This window comes from Corapipo altera, unplaced genomic scaffold (assembly GCF_003945725.1).
Source record: "Corapipo altera isolate COAL_440 unplaced genomic scaffold, ASM394572v1 51, whole genome shotgun sequence".
In the NCBI taxonomy this organism is placed as follows: Eukaryota; Metazoa; Chordata; class Aves; order Passeriformes; family Pipridae; genus Corapipo; species Corapipo altera.
This window is the reverse complement of record NW_020884892.1, coordinates 1,838,420-1,858,739: the sequence shown is the minus strand read 5'-3', so window position 1 is coordinate 1,858,739 and position 20,320 is coordinate 1,838,420. Positions and strand designations below refer to the sequence as shown.

At 38.4% G+C, this 20,320-nt stretch overlaps 1 protein-coding gene across 2 annotated transcripts in view; it reads right to left on the bottom strand.

Moving 5' to 3' along the window:
- Positions 1-20,320, bottom strand: part of FAM135B (family with sequence similarity 135 member B) — a 199,576-nt gene that overhangs the window by 117,369 nt on the left and 61,887 nt on the right. For both annotated transcript variants that reach the window (XM_027645656.1, XM_027645657.1), the window contains exon 2: positions 17,676-17,771. In XM_027645656.1, the coding sequence (XP_027501457.1) occupies positions 17,676-17,752 (77 nt within the window). In that variant the 5' untranslated portion in view covers positions 17,753-17,771. The remainder of the gene's footprint in view (positions 1-17,675; positions 17,772-20,320) is intronic.

Sequence of the window (20,320 nt, the reverse complement as noted above, 5' to 3'; positions counted from 1 at the left end):
TTCCCAGAAAAATATAGTAATTGATAATCTGCCAAACACACTATTATTTCCCATATAAACACTGGGGTCCAAAACTTCAAAACCAGAAGCTTTCCATGCAGTTAGCTTACTGCTGGAAAAGTGAAAAGCTGTCAGGTGAAGTATCTGTCCTGGAGGTATAGGAAGAAAGCCACAATAAAAGGAGGCAAATAGACCCTTGTTTATTTCTCCTTTCCCTTCAGTGAAATGAATCAGAGGTGTAGCCATGCAAAATTCTGCAAGTTTGCATAAAACAACAGAGAATTTTCCTTGCTTGTGGTGATTAAGCTTGAGGTTACATATCTAACAGAGTCAATAATATTTCACAGATCCATAAAATGCATGAGTCACACAGAGGTGCATTGTATGAATTCATCTCTATTTTGTATATAAATATTTTGGTGGGTTTTTTGGCTATTCAAATAGGACAGCATGGGAGAAGGTGATAATTTTACACCTAAGATTGAAAACAGACAAATAAATCAGACTATGGGGGAAAATTATTACACTGCTATACAAGCCAGCACAATGTGCAATACCATGTGCCTAAGTCCCACAATATGACCACAAAATGTGTCATTCACATCTACAAATGCTGATACAGATATTTTCTCAATTAAATATTATTTCAAGAAGCCTTTTTGACCCCACTCTAACTCAGAGTCCTGCCAGGCTCTAGAAAAAAATAGCCCAGAAAAAAAGGACTAAATGTGTGACACAGGAGCTACCAGCAGGCAGCACATTGTTACTCACAGCAGCCATCACCATTCCCACTGTCAGAAATTTCTTCCCACCTTCTTGGCAGTAGGAAGGAAACCTCGGACATCCCAGGGCATCTCACACTCTCTCTGGAAGCTATTAGAGGCAGAAATGGAAGGCTTTCCTCAGCCCTCAGTGCTGAGTCTCACACAAGATGACAGGTCTGTCTGGCAGCTTCCTCTGCAATGCCAGAGCTGCTGTGACAGCAGGTTACTCAAACACGGCTGTGGCACTCAGGTCCAGATTCCACAGCCATTTGTCACATCAAGTTTCTATGATTCTCACCCCAGTTTTAATCTCAGGCTCTTTAACTTTTGATGAAGGTAGGTCTAAAATTAATAGTGTGAGGAGGGCCATCCACATCCTTCCCCACAGACATTGTGTCTCTCGGTAAAAGACAATGGTTCTACTGAAAGCAAACTTCTCACCTACAAGGAGGCTGCATCTTGCAGACACAGATAAGAGGAAACTGTTTAGTTCTACATGTATGGCAACCTCTTTTTTTTTCCTTTATTTTTTTTTTAACTTATGACAGAAAATCTTATTTTAAAAAACAGATGCTATCTAGTTTTGCAGGCCTGAGAAGTACTGGTGTGATTCCTTCTCACCCAAGCAAACAGTACACAAGGGTTATCTGCATCTTCTGAGGGTGCTCAGCACATCCCAGGATCAATCACAGATAGTTATGGTCCTGAGTATAGGATTTAGGGCTGGAAGCTCTCAAGAGCTGAGTGCTCTGGGTACAACACGGAAAAGATATAAACAACTCCTGGGAAATGAGCTCTAATGTTCACAGGAGCACTCCTGTATTTCAGTGCATTGCTGCATGAGAGCCTACCCTTGGCACTTGTTGTTTTGAGGCAAGGCTTTAGTTTGGATCCAGGTCAACCACAACCTTGATTGTTTTTATACATCTAGCTTCTTGTAGCTTCATCAGATCATCTCTCCTCTGTAGAAACTTGCCGTACAAGCTTCAGTCCATGCAACCCTGTGGCTCTCTGACAATTACACCAACCAGCACTCTTTACATCTTCTTTCATGCTCACCTCAGGGGCTCTTGCTCTCTTGTGCTCACCAAGATAACAGTGCTGTCTATTATTTGGTCTCATATTCATACCATTAAAGCAGTTTACCCTTTTCTTCCCTTTCAGTCATCATAGTAAAGGAGGGGTGGACTGGGCAGTAGAATGGTGAACAGAGAGCAAAACAATAGAAATGTGCTTTATTGTTGGAAAAGGGAGACAGTGAAAGGAAAGGGCAGAAAAATTAGGACCCAAATAGGGATATGAGCACTTATATTCTTGTCTGAAAGGCAATAAGAAACCTTGAAAAATAGCTTAATTTATTCTCACAGTCAAGTAGTAACCTTTTCCAACCTGTTCTTACATTATATGAAGAGCAAGAAATGCGAGATTTTGTGCTCTTCTGTCTGAAGCACCTGGAAAAACTTATGCTCTGATTATTTCAGGAAGATAATTAACCCTTAACTGTTCTGGGTGCAAACAAGAGACGCTAACAATCATTTAACAGATATAGAATGAGCTGAATAATCCTGAAGATTAATTAAAACTTTTGTATTACATCTTCTTTTTACTAGAATAAGAAAAATATGGTGTCTCATGAGAGTTCTGAAGTGCTTCTGTAATGTTTGTAGAGTGAAACTGATAAACAGATTTGAAGATGTGGTTATTTACACTACATTTTGTTTTGTATCCCACTCCTGGAAACAGGAGAAAAATGAAAATGATAAGTATGAAATGGATCCTCAGAGGCCACTGCTTAAAAGATTGTAAAGATTTTTTTCATATCTCAGACTCTTTCAGAAGACTGAAAGCCAAAGTGCCCTTGAAACAAAGATGTAAACTGATTGGGGACACAATAAATTTGTCTAATCCAGCACACTAAGGAGAGACTTTATTCACAGCCTGGTAGTTGTCTAATCCCAATTGAATACAAAGCTTGAGTATCTTCTAGTCATTGGCCCTGAACGAGATTCCAAAAGAAGGAAGTTTAGGGAAATGAGCAAAGTGGAAATACAGTGCGATCTGACACACAGTGAATCGCGATCCCAGGACAAGTTATGTTACTTAGTCCATCCAGCAGATCCCTAAATTCTGTTGTTAATAAATTGGTCATTTCCTTGAACTCTGACAGCCATTTCCTAAGATGTCTAGATGGATTTCAGAAAGGAATTTGATCCTGTCCTCTTTTGGAGACCAATTCCTAGAACTCATAACAACTCAATTTTCTCCGCTAAAGAAAAAGAGATGGAAATGGTCCATTTCTTCTCAAAATGAGGTTCTTAATTCAGACAGACAGATTTATTTATGAGGGTAACTCCTATGAGACATAAACAGAGATTAAGACATGACTGTGTCATACATGTAACAAAAAAAAACAAACAAAAAAACACAAAACCAAACAAAGAAGGCAGCATTTCCTATTCTAACAAACTAAAGATCTCAGTACAAAATCATGAAAAAAATCACTCAGCACCTAGGAAATGTGGACACTCTTCAGTGTCAGATTTTAACATGGAGCAAAAACTACATATTTGTAAATACATCAGTTTTTTGATGTTTCACATGTCCTTTACAACTCCATAGGACAATAAAAAAAAATGATATGCCACAAAACTATAACCTCTCTGCTCCTGTTATAATTACCTTCTAGGACTAGAAGTAGAATTTTTAACAAAGCTTCAGTGTCAAGAAGGAAAGGACCATTCAAGCTTGCCCTCTTAAATGAAAAAATAGGATGTAAAACATGGAGAACAACTGCATAGAAACCAAGACTTAGCTAAATGATTATTGGAGCTTGTATATCTAAGTAAGCAAACTCCAGTCCTTGAAAAACAGTGGCAATTGATGGTAAGTGGTAAAAAGGAAAATTTAATGGGATGCAATAAATCAAGGAACTGGAAGAACAGTTAAAACAAAAGTAACATCAAAGATTTCTGAATGTGCACAGAATACAATGTAGAATTTTTGCAAACAGAAATAAAATAGAAGATGGATGAAAACAGTGAGTTTTTATTAGAAAATGAACAAAACCTTCAAGAATTTACAGCCTGTGACAAAGAAATAAAGAAACGTGTAGCATAGATGCAAGAACTGGAGAACAGAGTTACTGAAGTCCTAGAGGCTGCAAACTACTTGGAATAACAGTTACAAAGAATTAAGAAAGTGGCAAGATAATTAAAAGAATATGAAGAAAGATTACAACAACAACAGTACAATAACCTGATTCAGATGTCTGCTTTACAGTTTAAATCAGATGATACAATGCATGGCTACCTAAAGAAGGCAGCTCTGATCGAGTGCTAAAGGAACTGTTAGAGGCAGAACAGGAAGCACTTGTGACACAAGAGAGATTGCAGCCTCATTAGACCAATTAGAACAATATAGAGATAATCTGATCAGTAAAAATAAGGAGATATTATAGCTGAAGTGGCAGTTAGAGATGCAGGAAGGGCACGGGACTTGCACCATCACTCAGCTTTGACCAGTGAAGGTGAACCTGGGTGCTGCTGTCAGCTTTCTCAGCCCCCATGCCACAACAGAACAGTAAAATAAAAAAAAGCTCTTGGCTTGACATAAAGACTAGAAGAGCACTTACCAGTCACCATCACAAGCAAAACAGATGAGGTTTGGAGAAAATTAATTTATTGACACGTAAAAGTAGAGTAGGATGCTGATAAACAAAAATAAACCACTTTCCCCGCATCAATTTCTTTTCCCAAGGCTCAGTCAGACACACTCTTTGATCCCCGACTTCTCCCCCTGCCTTTTTCCCAATCTCAACCTTACTCCTTCATTCCCAGCTCCTCCACATCCTTGCCCCTTGAATCATATGTGTCCAGCAGGTGCAGCCCTGGTCTCTCTCCACAGAGCCCTCCCTGCAGTCCCTGCTTCCAGTACCTGCACAGGGACACCAGCTACCCTTGATTATAGTGACCCTTCAGCTTTCCTTTTCCCATAAGTATTATTTCAAAGTATAAATCTAGAAACTGAGCAGTTGAATGAGTAGATAAAGAGACTCCAGTCTGTCAGACAGAGGAGCACTTCTCCCACACCAGGACTGGGGACGACCAAATCAGTGCACCCTAAGCAAATCATCCTTCTCCCTTTCTTCTCATTATCTTTATTTTTACTTTCTGCATTGCATTTTATTTCCTAATCTTTCTCAGGAAATGGGTCATCTCTGTTTCCACCCACTCACTCCACACAAATAAAACTAATTGCTAAATGTGGGATCTTACCAAAATTCACCTATTTTTCTCACTGAAGTGTTGGCAGCACTGAAGGGACATTTCCCCCTCTTCCAAGAAAGATGAATACTCTCTGATGAAAGTACATGCAGTGCTGGCACAAAACTGACAGCTCTGGAGATGGAAATCCCATTTTCTTCAGAATGGAATCAGCACTAACAACTACATCGCAACCTCCTCACAATGTTTTTGTCAATATGAGTCCTCACTCCTTTACAGAAAATCTTTACGGAGAGGGGAAAGGAATTTTCATTCTCAATTGTATCATGAATCTGTCCCCTCTGCTAAAGCTATGACCTCATTTTTGAGTAAATCCTAAAAATATTAATATTAATAATATAAGATTTCACAAAAACCTTGTGTTTCAAAAGTTCTATCCCAGGAGAAATTATTCACAGAAGACAAAATAGAACCAGAGCAGTACTGAACAACACAGCAGTAGAGACAAATGATGTGTCCACCTGAGCTGCCACTGAATCCTGGAAATGGCAAGAGTTTGTAGCCACTTAGCTTTACACCAGTAAAATCTCTAAGCTGGTTGCAAATCTGCTCATGGTATGAGGAGGACTTGTTTCCAAAACAGATAGAAGTGAAACCCATGCTTATCTTCCACCAGGACCCACAAGTCAAATACTCTTCATAGAGTCACAGAATCAGAGAAGAGCCTAGTGTGGAAAGGACCTCAAAAGATCATCTAATTCAACCTTTCACGGCAATGGGAGCTAAGGTGAGATTATCTAGCAGCTTGTCCAGTCAGATCTAGAAAACCTCCAGGGATGGGGACTCTACCATGACCCTGAGGAGGTTGTTCCAGTGAATGATTGTTCTCAATGTAAAAACTTTCTTTCTTATAAAGGAATGAAACATCTTCTGGTGTAAGTTGTACCCACTTCCTTCTCCATGTGGCTCCTTATGAAGAGACAATCTGTCCTCTTTGTAGCCACCCTTTAAGTATTGGAATATAGTGATGAGATACCACATGAGCCTTCCCTTCTCCAGGGGAAAGAGACCTCCAGTCAGAAGAGATTTCCTTTCATCATTCTTCAGAAGTCAGGTCAAGGCACTCCTTTGGACCTTCTCCAGCCTGTGTCTTTCTTGGACAGTGATGACCAGAACTGGACACAACACTGTTGCTGTGCCTGACAAGCACTGTGTGGGGTAGATCACATCTCTACGGGCAATGTCCCTGCAGATGCAGCCCAGGATCCAATTTGCCTTTGTTGCTGCAGGAGGGCACTGCTGACTCCTGTGTAGCTGGTTGTCCACGAGGAGCCCCAGGTCCCTTCCAGCAAGGCTGTCCCCAGACACACAGGTCCCAGCCTGTACTGGGCCCTTTGTTATGTCATTCCAGGGATAGGACCTTGCACTTACCTTTGTTAGACTTCATACAGCTGCTGTTGCCCAGAGTTCAAAATTGCTCAAGTCTTTTTGTAAGATGTCTCTCCCATCTGACATGTCCATCTAACCACCAACTTAGGGTCATCAGCAAACCTGATGAGGGTGCTGTCAATGTGATTATCCAGGTCATTGACAGCGATGTTCAACAGTGTAGGGCCCAGTATTGATCCCTGGGGGACCCCACCTCTAACAAGCTACCATCTTGAATAGAAATCATTGATCACCACCCTCTGAGTGCAGCATATTAGCCAGTTTCCTACACATCTCAGAGATCATCTCCAGTCTGTGCCTTGCCAGTTTGACTAGGAGAGGGTTATAGGAAATTGTGTTGAACCCTCTGTTGAATTTCAGTATCACATCTGCTCAGTCAAGGTTTGTGCAAACTCCTTAAATAGGAGAGAGTGCTGCTACACTTTTCTCTGTTCAGCAAGGTACAGTTCCCTCTCATGTTTTTTATCTTTGCTGTGCTTATCCATCTAGTTTTGGTTTTATTCCTGTTTAGGCTGTTCCTGTTTTAATTGAATAAAAATATTAATTGGATCTCAAATCAGCATTTTATACTAAGTATTAGTAGAAATAAGAATAAAAAACAAAGCCAATGGCAACAGGACTGTATCAAAATTAGTGTGGCCAACAGGACCAGGGCAGTGATTGTCCCTCTGTACTTGGCACTGGTCAGGCCAGACCTTGACACCTTCTGTGTCCTGTTTTGGGCCTCTCATGACCACAAAGACACTGAAGGAATGGAGCGTGTCCAGAGAAGGGCAACAGAGCTGTGTAAGGATTTGGAGAGTAAGTCATAGAAGGAGTGGTTGAGGGAGCTGGGGGTGTTTATCCTAGAGAAAATCAAGCAGGTTCAGGGGAGACCTTATTGCTCTCCACAACCACCTGAAAGGAGGTTTTAGCCAGGTGGGGATCAGCCTCTTCTCCCCAGAAATGTGATTAGACAAGAGGAAATAGCCTCAAGCTGCACCAGAGGAGGTTCAGGTTGGACATTAGGAAGAGTTTCTTAACAGGTGGTTAAACATTGGAATGGGCTGCCCACTGAAGTGGTGGAGTTACCATCACTGGAAGGGAATAAGAAACAACTGGATGTGGCACTGAGCACTTTGGTCTGGTTGACAAGGTGGTGTGTGGTCAAAGGTAGGACTCCATGGTCTTGGAGGTCTTTTCCAACCCTAATGATTCTATAAGTGAATTCACTGTGATGGAGCTGCACATTCATGTTTCTCTGACCCTTTATCCTATTTCAGAATACAACAACTCAGCTACACTCATTCCATCTCTTCACTATGCATGAGATAAACAGGACTTGTGAACTTCAGTCTGAAAAGCAAAGCACCTGAATATTTGGTCTGATAACACTGAACACCATCAGACTCGAGGGTTGGAATTAGAGTATTTTTAAGGTCCCTTCCAACCTAAACCATTCTATGATTTAGCCTTCTTTCTTTATACAGTGGTTGAACAAGTCAGGGCTGCTTTTATCTGAGAATCTTCACAACCAATCACTTTCCCTGTGCTTTAGTAGGTCCGATACATCAACTTACTTCTCTCCACTGCTTCACAAAGTTTATCTCGTGAGGAGGATGTGTGAGTCCTGGTAATATTTAAACCTTAGATATCTAATACTTTAAACTGGTCAACAAACAAATCACAAAAAAAAAAAAAAAATTAAAATCCCACAATTTCCTCAGTGTTTGTGGTGGTTTTGGTTGCAGACATCACTCCAGTCACACTATGAATTGACTTTTTGTTTGTTTCAAGACATCATTATAAAGATTTATCACGCATACCAAAACAGGAACAAGAGATTACTAAGCAACAGTTCATTTTTCAGCAGCATTTTATTTGTAATACCTTTTACTGGCAGATGTTATCCCCCCAAATGAATGAATGTTCTGCAGTAACAAAGTGGACGTGGATTGATGGGAGAAATTGATCTGCAATTGTTAATGTACTTTTGCTGCAGCAAGCACATTAAGTAATTAAAGTACTAAAAAAGATCTTCCCATCCAGACACACAATATACTGAACTCCATTAATGCAAGGACAAAAGTCAACTGCTTTTTTCATTGCATCTCAAATGCACCTTGTCTGCAGCACACGCACCATATAGTTTGATTGCATCCATAGAATTAACCTCTCCAGTTACAAAACCACTTATTATCTCAAGGAAACTCTAAAGGATGAAGTGTCAAGAAAGAGTAATGATTTTGAGTTGCAAGTATGAACCATCTTTAAAGGATCTGTTCCTGAGACGGTGTACAGTTTTCCATTCTGAAAATTAGACTTTGGGATATTTTAAGCTGAATACAAAGATATCTGAAAAATAAAAGTCGGAGTCACTCTGGAACAGACTTTTCCCAGGCACAATTATATTTCCTACTATCACAGCATCAGAGCATTTGTAATTGTACCCTATGCATAATCGTCTGAGATATTATTTCTACTCTCATGTTTGCAGATAATGGGTGATGAGCTAAAAGGCTGTTCAAGCCCACGTCAAGTAATTTCCCAAACTCACTGCTCACTTGAACAAATAACAACAGTCATAGATCTTTTATTTCAACTTGGAACATTTACATTAAAGTTACAAAAGTGGGAAGAAGCGTGTGTGCAGTATTGCCAAGAGACAGGACTGCTTCAAACGTAGGACAAGGCAATGAAGCTGAACCACAGTGACATAAATTACTAGTGTGGGTTTTTTCTTCATCTAACACTACTGAGGGTTGCTTAGATGTTAGTGATGGGTATCATGTAAAAATCTCATACAGAATGGGATTTTTAAAAAAAGCCTGCCACCTGGAGTGCTTATGTGCATGTTTATGCACATGTTTGTAACTCAAGAAGGCTATAAAATTTTAGATGTTTAGATAAAGCCAGTTCCATAGAATAATGGGCACTTTGTAGTGATCTTGTCACAAACGGGTCATGATAACTGAACAAAAAAACCACAAACATCTACATCTTGGAAAATACAGAGGTTTCACTGTTCTTCCAGCCTAGGTTTTCAAGACTGTTAAGCACTTGGGAAATCAATTAAAACTGTGTGGCATTTTATTAATCAGGTTTCTATAGTCTTCAAAACCACTGACATTAACAGGAGTCTTTCCATCAGCTTGTTTGATGGTGTCTTCCCCCATACAGAGGCTGGAAAGAAATGTGCATCTGTAACTCTCACCTCCAAGAAACTTTGTTGTTAGACCCAATATTAAGCAATGACTTCTAGAGTTTCTAAGCAAGCTTTTGGCTATGTCTATGATTTCTATATCCATCCTTCACCTTTCCTTTAAAACCGCATTTCCTGGAGTCAGGTAACTAGATAAGAAACTCTTTTACTATTTAAAATTAACCTTTTAATGCTCGTGATTTCTATGAAAGCCATGGAAACTTGTATCCCAAAGATTCAAAAATAATGAAATATTTATTAGTTTTAAGAAATATTTTAAAAAGAATAAATCCAGTTTCCATTCACTTGTTTAACAATTCCTTGTTGGCAAACAAAATAGCAAACCTTTGTCCCTTAACATCTACATACTATCTCCTCCAAGGAAAGCAAATACCATCCCAAGTCCAAGTGACATTTACGTTGTTGCTTTGAAGACTTTCTGAGTGAATTATGCCAGAAAGTAGCTTCAATTTCACTTAACATGATTTATGTTTACAGAGAGCTACACTTCAGATGTTGCCTGGAGTTCCTAACTCATAGAATTACAGATGGACCCATGTCTACTGCTGGGAATCATTTAGCTGTGTGCATGAGTATGTTGGGGAAATAAGTCAAAGCCCTCAGGCTTGTGAAAGGATTTATGTGTGTGTGCTGCAACATTTTATTACTTAAGAACAAGTGAAGTGACACATTTTTTAAAGTACTGGGCTTAACTAGTACAAGACAGAAATATGGCACCAGCATAGACAAAGAGAGTGCCAGAAATTAGTGAATGAGAAGCTCTGCTAATAAAATAACTATGAGATGCTTCAAAAAACCACTGTGTTCCTTGTGTGCAATTTTTTAGGGAATCAGAAGTGATTCTCCAAGTTTTCCTGTGAGGGTGATTGTGGTGTTTTTAGCTCTTCTGGCACTTTTCCTCACTAAAGCGCTTTGCAAACAGCAACTAATAGAGACAGATGAAGTCATCTGTATTTGGAATGTGTTATCACTTTGTTACACGCTGTGCATATCCCTTCAGAAAGCATGGTAGGTCATCATCAGTAAATCTTGTCTTTATATAGGACAAGCTATTGGGAGAACAGCTACACCTGGTCCCTTCCTACAGTTCCTGGTTGCAAGGGAAAACATAAAATCTTATGATTATACTCAAGCTCTGGAATTTGCTGTCCAGAAAGGCTGGAGAATCTTTATCCTTGGAAGTTTTCAACACCTGACTGGACATGGTCCTGAGTGATTTGTTCTGAATTCAACAACTGGTCCTGCTTTAACCCGTTGTTGAGCTGGAGATCACACAAATTCTCTTCTAGCATGAATGATTCCCTGACTCTAGGATGTGTGACCATACTCTTCCTCAGCAAAGAAACATCCCTGTGTAGCTTCTTTCTGCACTCCTCAGTTTCAGCCCACACAGTGGATACTGTGTTTTAGTCATTTACCATCAGCACCGCGGTCTCCAGTAATTCATCTTGCTGTTTAGCTTACAGCACAAAATAGGTTTACTTGATTATCATTAAAAAGTGATTTTAGCTGAGAAATACACTTTGCAAATAAAATTAGACTCTGCTTCTCATCTGTGTGCAATGCTCCACATCTTAAGTCTTGGTGTCATTGTGTCCAGTTCCTCAACAAATGCGTCACATGCGAGAGGAGTTCAATTTTCAGTGCTGCATTTAATGACACCCAATTCTAAGAATTTATGGTGTTTGTGTCAACAACTCATTAAGCAGAAAGACTCAGAGGGTAAAAAAGTTAGATCTAAGTGCATCAGTGAAGACCACAGCCACCTCTAGAAGACCCATGAATGAAGAGCAACCACTTATTTTACAAAGTCTATTGGTTCAAGTAGAAATTCACCTCAAAGACATGCATTTAGCCCATTAAATTAATACATTGCTTAGCATAATTTAAAACTTAGTTAACTTCCTTCTGGGGGATCAAAACCATTCTGTGACAACTCCAGAGGATGATACTTTAAATTTAAGATTTCTACTTATAGAAATATTTTTATTTTATGAATTGGATTCATAAAAATGGGAAAAGCAGTGCCAAATTACACATCAAGAGCTTTGAAGAAAATCTTATAATGGTCAATTTTTAATGTTATAGATGATAGAATGAGCTGTCTTCCAGGTTAATGGTTGATGAGCATTAAAAGCTGGCTAAATCCCAAAAGTTTCATTTTACTTTCTTCTCCTTTTATTTTTTACCCATGACTTTAACATCACAGTTTGCATTTGATTTCCTGAGAGAGTGAATCCCATCTGTTTGCACAACATTCCTCTTGGCTATCACTGTCTGTATGATATATTTTAATGTTTGCCTTTCAGGAGCAAGCAGAATGCCTTCTCTGTCTGCATCCTTACCTCTTGATTTATGAATTTCCCTGCTGTGTACAAAGCTTTCCACCTGGGTGCCACAGTATCTGTACCATACTCTTCTCTGTATAAGTATCACCACCTTTTATCTTTGGACCAGAAATAACTTTACAGCATCTACTGATCCTTCAAAATGTCTTTCTTAAGTCCTACTTGTTTATTTTTAACAGATGGGGAAAACTTGAGACTACTCTAACAAGATCAGGATCAGAAAGAGAGATAGGAATTAAATAAATTGATTCACTAGATTGTACTTAAACATTTTTCCTTTGATGCCCATGACTAAACAGAGGCCAATTTGTTGAATGTTGTGCAGTGTGTACTTTTAAAGAAGTTGTTTTAATGGCTCATTATCATTCTAGTGTTCATGAACAAGAAAAAACAGCTGCAGTTCCGTGTGTGAAGGGTGACTGAAGTGAACACACTCCCTCTAACATATGATTCAGTCAGCTGTGCTACATGGGCCCCAAATGGGAGCAGAAGAAGTGGTGTAGCTTGCCCGTATGGGTTTGGAAGCGGTAAGATGACATTTGGAGTTCTCATAAGCTCTCAAATTACTATAACATTTCTGGGCTCTCCAACATGTGTTTGCTTTAAATAATCATGTTGTCCAGAATTTTCCCTGTGTCACTGCACATGTGTGGATTCAACTCTGTATTAATGATTACTGGGAACTAGATTTTACTAATTCTGTGATATTGCCTTTGTTAGCCAACCTATGGGGTGAGTTGGAGTTGACTTTTAGATCAGTTGTTTGTAAGTGACCAAGGGACACAGAACAGTTACCTGATGTATTTAGGGACAGGTAAGCCATAATATTGTTTATTTGAAGGAAAAAGGTAATTTCCAGATACAGGAGCACCCAGCTTTCCACTGACTATTCAATTGCCAGCCAGTGGAGTTTGTTGAGATGCTGCTCTTTACCTGCAGAACAGCCTCATATCTTAGTCTCCACTGTATTTAGTTTCAACGTTTTATCACCTACCACTGCCACAGGAGATCCCACCTCTCCTCAGCAGACACAGGGTGCCTGAAAATTAAAGGTGGCTATATTAATTAACCATTATTAAGGAGAAAACTGTGTTCACCAGCTATCATGACAATAACTCAGCATACATGATTCTCCTGAAGTTGGCCATTTGTTACACTTTAGGACCTTGAAATTTAGCTTCCTGCACACCAGCACTCAGCTACTTTCATAAGTATGGATTTGTGCTAAACTACCTTCTATCTTGTCAGCTCAGTGCAGAAGATTCTCAGCTATCACTGCATGACCGCATAGTCACTGTCTTCTTACTCATGTGGGTTTTTTTGCCTTTTTTTTTTTTTTGACAAAGGTATCTGATGCTGCCTTAACGTGAAGGTAATATATTGACAGAACTTTTTTCTTTTTGCATGATGACATATCTGTTCCAAGGAACAACACTTGTTATTCTAAAAAGACATCACTTCATCATGCTTATGAAACCCTCTTCCTTTTGTTTTCCCCCCTTTTCTTCTTACTTCATTTATATTAAATCAAATTCATGCATCATAAATGAACTAGGTAAGTATTTTCAAAATGACATAGATTTACAGTCCAAAAGTGATTTGTATTTCATTACAGGTGAGAAGTCTGAAGAAATGCATATTTTTTATGAATAAAGTTACAAGATTTACCTACAATTTCAAATGATTTTTTTAAAAATATATTCTGACACTGTACTTCAAAGATTCCAGGAAATAAGGTCTGAACCTCTGAATACAATATGTATTTTTCAAACATGCATCTGACAAGAAAGGCCTGGTGGATTGCTGAACTCCAGTTTGCTGGGGGAAGGAGCAAGAGTATTTTGTCTCTGAAGGAATGAGCTCATGGCTAAGTACATGTTGAAGCCCTGTCGTCCAGCTGGTAGTTAACAGGAATGTTTTGCCACATAAAAGCTTATGATTGTTAAGGCAAAAGATCTTGTTTTAAGCAGCTCTGAATTCTACTGATCCTTGGTCTGATCCTTGTAGGGATCAGACCACTGACCTTTTCTCCAGGGCAACATTGCATTTCTTTTAGAAGAAACTGGACATCATTTTCTCACTCATTTTTAATCACCACCAGCCCTAACACAGATAAACCACCAGTATAAGTGTCAGACACTTACAGACTGCAGCTTGGAATGGAAAAGACTGATAAGTAGTTGATTCAGACCTGTGATAGGTAACTAATGACTTACCTTGATCCTAGTTTTATAATACATCATTGCCAAAATCCTAGCACTAGCCAGTCACTATTTCACCTTCTTTGTGCCCTCTATTCCCTCACAGACTTCAAATATTACATATCCTGTGAACACAGTAGTTGTGGGGTTCATTTCTTTCCTTATACAAATAGATTTTGAAAAGCTTTAAGAAAAAAAGGTGCAGAAGGATTGCTTCTGACAGAATCAGACAAATCAATTAATTGATCTCTGGCAGTCAGGGATAATTTTATTTCCTACTCTATTAAGGAAAATCAGAATCAGTTAGCTAATTTCACTAGAGAAAATGTCACCAGTTATTAAGCAGCACACGATGGAAAGAATTAAGGACGGAAAACTCAAAAATGTTTTCCTTCCAGAAATTGCATTACTTATTACTTAGCCTTTAGAACTCTGGCATCAAACATTATCGCAAATCCTTTAACTTGACCAAAGAAAAGGTTTTCTTCCCCTACAGCGTCATCTACAGCATTTAACCTTTGGAGTCTATAAGTATTGACACTGTTATACTTGTGCTCTGGAAGAAGATAAATTTAACAGTAACTGACCAAAGTATTATCTGCAACAGTTAATTTGCAGACTCTTCCTGTTATATATGTGCCAAATATTTACAAAAAATCAAAATCAACCAAACAAAAAAAACCCCGAATTTCGTATCAGTTTCTTTTTTAGTAATAACTATTCATACAGGTAAAGAAACATGATTCAAATACCACAAGGTGCAGTTCAAATAGATTAAGGTACTTCCATTTCTCATGGGAAAGGAGAGGTGGCAACTGGCTGTGTGTGCACACAGAATTCAAAATAGCATCCAGTACAATCAAAAATAGAACTGGACCATTATGGGCAGCCTAACATTTTAAAGCACTTTGACTCTGTGGCTTACAGCCAGCAGATCATGTCCTTAATCAAGTTTGATTATTAACCATCACCTAACAGCTCCAGAAGAGCTGATTCTCCCAGGATTTTCTTGTTAAATCTTGCTGATTTATTCATTCCATTATTTGAATGGAGTGCTCTTCTCAAAAAGTCTCACAGCTGGCACATCCATAGTCTCCCAAAAGGCACAGTCTTTAGAAGGACAGTTAGCCAAGACTAAGTGTTTTGGGAAATATTGCCATTATTTCTGCACTTTTACACAGTTCCAAGCCAGAAACTTCAACCTTATGTCAGTCAGAGATACAGGAGCAGGACTATTCTGTATTTGTGGAGATACACGATCGGGTTTTTTATTATGATTTTTCCTTTTGTTTTTGTACCAAAATATTAAGGGAAAAACTAGGTGACATACATCATTATTAATATTGTTGTTCATGCTTTTGAGGTTAAAAAACACGTTAGGTTTTCACCGAAATTAAGATGAATTTCAACTTTGCTGCTATTCTGATGGACAGCACTTCATGAATCACCTTTCTGACCTTCAGCAGAACAGAATGATATTGACTCAATTTACAAGGCAGTCAAAGAAGGAATAAAAACTAGTTAAATAGAAAAATACACGTCATTGATACTTCTACCACCCTCTCATCTGGGGGACCATGTCAATTCAAGATATCCCAGAGGTCTATAGGGAATATCAACAGTGGCAATAGGGGAAAAAATAAAGTGTGCCCAGGTTAAAATGAAATTTGGCAAACTCACCTACACTTTTTCTTTATAATTCCATACTACAGTGAAAGGGGCTGCTGAGCAGATGAAGCCAGCCAGAGGACATTGATCAGCAAATATGAGACACAAGGATTTTGCTGGAAATGCAAAGGTTAAAACTATGGAAGGAAAGCAAATGTAATACTATTCAGGATACACAGAAAGAAAAATTACTGTAAACAAATTAATGCAGTATAACCTATAGTACCATGTGTTTGGAATATTAATCAGCAAAGCATGGTAAGCATCAGTGGAGAAAAAAGCAAAGGTAATTAGGAACTCATTAGTGTGACAGCTGAATATATTATCTCCGTTAGTGCTAGGCTTGCCCCCACACCAGAGATTTGATCTGACTATCAAAGCCAAAGAAAGCATTTTACAGAAATTATTGAATGCAAAAGCACACCAATATGACAAAACACCAGGCAGTTTTTCACACAGTAACATGAGATGTGGGAAGATTCCTGACCAGCCTCTGAACATCTCATTGTCTAAGTCCAAAAACATCATCGAACCCACTGATGGATGTGGATTTTCAATTGTGAGGAAGATCAAAGATATTACATTAATCACAAGAAGTCAAGAAAAAAAATCTATAGCTTGAGTTGTCTTCTGTGATCATAAGAGCCAGAATACACAAGAGACTTTTTTTATAACTCAGATAAACCAAACACCTCAAGGTAGGTGTTTTCTTTATGATTTTTTTCTATATAACACAAGTACTTGGCATAGTCAGAATACTTTCTAACACAGAGTTGGTAGATATTCACCTGGAGACAGCAACAGAATGACAGATGCCAGCTGTTAAAACAAAATAGAGCTGTGTTTTCTTTATTCAAGATCCAAGCATCCTTTCCACACAGTTCATCAAAGTAAAAGTAAATAACAAGATGCCTGTAGAGATGGAAACAACCTAATCTATCCCAAAACCTGAAATAATTCCCTTGTTTTCTTGCAGGAAATGATGCTCGAGATAGACAAATCAGTTGTGAGCCACCCCTGTGCCAAGTTAAGGCTTAAAAGAGAATATGTAGTGTTCTATATACAACAGCCATAGATGAAAGAATCCACTGTTGTCCGTGAAGTACATTCTTTGGACCTGTCTGAGTGTCCTGTTCTCCTCAAAAACAGTTTATCTAATTTTTCTTCACTGAAAAACACCTGTGGGGTCCAATATGCAAGCAGATTGACAACTCACACTTGGTCAGGCTTCTTCACAGACACCAGTTTGCTATAAAAACTATTTGGAAGAATGGTATAAAAATAATAGAGAAGTTTAGGTAGACCAGAGTTGTACATGGTTTTCTGACTTACAGGGGTGTGAAAAAACAACGTGGCCACCAGACACAGAGCTTTAGTCAGACATGAGCATTCATTTTCCTTTGTAAAATGGTGAGATTCAGCTAAATTTCATTAAAAGAATATACTCGGTAGATTTATGATCCTAAAATCAACATGTTTTCATTATAATTCCATGCAGCTATCATCTACCACAGACTCAAAACCAGTCCAGAAGCATTTAAAACAGCTATTGTACTTATATCTGAACATAGGCTTAAAACAATTTAGAGCATTATAACATTGTATTGCAAAAACAAGTCACTCAGTCTGACTTTACAGTGAAAGTAATGTACATTGATCTTCCTTGACAGCAATGAAAGCCCAATGACAACCTTCTCTGCCCTGGAGATTGCATGAAATATAACTGCATTTGGCAGAAAAGAACCTGGTTTGCAATTTAACTCTTTTCTGTAAGCTGTTCCTCTGTTGTCAGCTGTAAATTAATGGAAACATCAACTCACCCTCTCTGGAAGAGGTCCACATTATGGAATTTGTGTAGCTCCACAGAAAACTCGACCGTTCCCTGGACCTCAGACATGATTTTTTCAGGTCATCACCTAAATAACATATACATAGAGACATTATAAACATAAGTATACATAAAGCATTTTGCTTAACAAATCCATGAATGGATTACTACATTTTAGTTGGCATCTTGGGGTTCATGCAAAGCTTTAAATTGACTGATATCATTTTGAATCTTTCCAGTGACATAATTTGGCTCCATCTTCAGGAAGACTCACTAAAAGCCAGATCAAAGCAGTAATTAAGAGAGGTAAGAAACCTGAGGACAGAATGATAATATTATGGAAAGTATAAGGAGCAAAAAGTAAATAACATAATATGTGCAAGAATCTCAAAGCAAATTCTAATTTACTCTCTTGCTGCTCTTGTATGGGAAATTGATTTTTTTTTCTTCCCATTTTACTACATGGCAAATATCCAGAGTCAGCACAGCTCATTTCTGTAAAAGCACAGGCCAAAAAGACAGGAACCCCAGATAGATGAGAGCAGAATTCAGGATTCTCTTGCTTTTGACCCCTTCAATGACTTAAATAAAGGCCCTGAAGGGAAGCTTCTGAGGGGATATGAATAATTCAAAAATTAATGAATGCAAGAGATTCTTCTAAGGAAAATGCTGACAATCATGGCATCTAATAGACCTCAACATCCAAATCAAGACTTTGAAGCCTTACAACCATTTATAGGTAACATCTCATATGTTCATTGAATTGTAGAATAATTCAGATCCGAAGGGACCTCTGGAGGTGGTGCCTTAGTCAAGGAAGCTTTGTGAAAATAGGTTCACTATTTAATACACCAGTGTAAACCCTCAATATTTCCCTAATTGTAGCAGAGGCAAGCCAAGGACTTTTACAACTTTTGGACAGATTTAGAATTTTCTATTTATCATTTCCTCTCTTCCTCCCTGCAAGTTTACTTCTGGCAATCTGCCAAGATATCTGGAATTTGTCTATAGGATCATTGAGAGGACAGAGATAAAATTTATTTAATGAACACAATCATATCAGCAGCCAAGTGCAATCTCTGAGGAAGACCCATGTCACGGCTCTTAACAATTTCCCTGTCTGAGACATATGGAGTTTTAAGGGCACATCTAGCTCAGGTGTAAAGGGAAAAATTTCTCCATAGGTGCCAATCAATAATTTCCATGGCACTCATAGATTTGACCGTGTCCTCTAATAAAGCAGGAATGAAGAGGAGTTCAATACATTAAGTCCTCAGATAAGCATTACGCTTTCACATAAGTCTCAGGGCTCACTCCTGATTAGTAATTTTCCAAGTGACTGGCTAATTACACTAACTATTTTGAACTAAGTTTTGTTTCTGGCTATCCTCTCATGCACTACTGTTTTTCAAAAACAGCCCATTCCAGACTAAAAGGGTTGTTGATTTTTCATTCACTGTCCTCAAAAACTAACATTGCAGATGATGACTTTGAAATGACAACAATAGGATTTAAAATATATGTAATATATATATGTGTGTGAGAAAGAATAGCACAATTGCTAAGTTACACATCTGATAGATCTACGAGGTAAGGAACTCTACATTAGTTTGTGTCAGGCCATGATTTAGGTGTAGTGAAGGTATATTCAGACTCCATTACTTGTCAAAGTACTTTTTTTATTATTTTCTTTCTCCCAATTTCAACAGGAATGAAACTAATACTTTCTCCTTTTGCTTTTCTGCACAGATTAAGAGTTTGCATACAGTTTATAAGTCATGAATATCACATATCCACCAGGTGTTGTGTGTGTCTTAGCGTGCATGTGATAGTCTTGCCTGAGTCAAAAAGCAGACTGTGTGGGAAGCTGAGAGAAAATCATACAACACCACAAAGCAATACTTTGACAAGGTATTTGGTCTTGAGGAAAATGCTAATTATAAGAATTGCCTCTGGCAGTAAATCAGCATGTTGTGCTGAGGCATATTTCCCTAGACCAAAAGCTCAGGATCAAAGAAAACTCCATGTGTTTGAAGACACTCATTTAAAGAGGAGAGGTGTGAATGGATGGCCAGCCAGTTCAGAACAATACCAATATTGTCCAAGATAGAAAGCATGACATGAAGTTAAGATTAACAAGGGTAAATTAAATATTAAATACATGGAAATACGCACACAGGTCTTCACTGTACTTACATTTTATTTTTCAAGCTTTACACCTCTTCAAAACAAATATAGAAGAATTATCCTGAAAAAAACTCAACTAACAACCAAACAGAAAAGTTGTTACTGAAACTTTATTTCCCTCACTGATCAACAAAATCATAAACAGCTACTAGAAGTTTGAAATTGCACCCACCTCACCAGCACACCACAAGATCAAAGCACATAAATCTGTGCTTCCAGTAGCATAACCTGGTACTCAGAGAACACCTCACAAGTACTAAAAGGGGCCTCTGGTGCACCTTATTTTCATGGCACTTAGCAAGAGTCAAAGAAAATCTGCTTAGGTACATGAGTATCATTCTTCAATGAAAGAAGCTATGAAATTTGACAAAACAGCTGCAGGTACCCCTAGAGCAAGAAAATGTTAAGTGGTTAAAATGATGCACTAAGTTTTCACTCCTGTACCAGGTG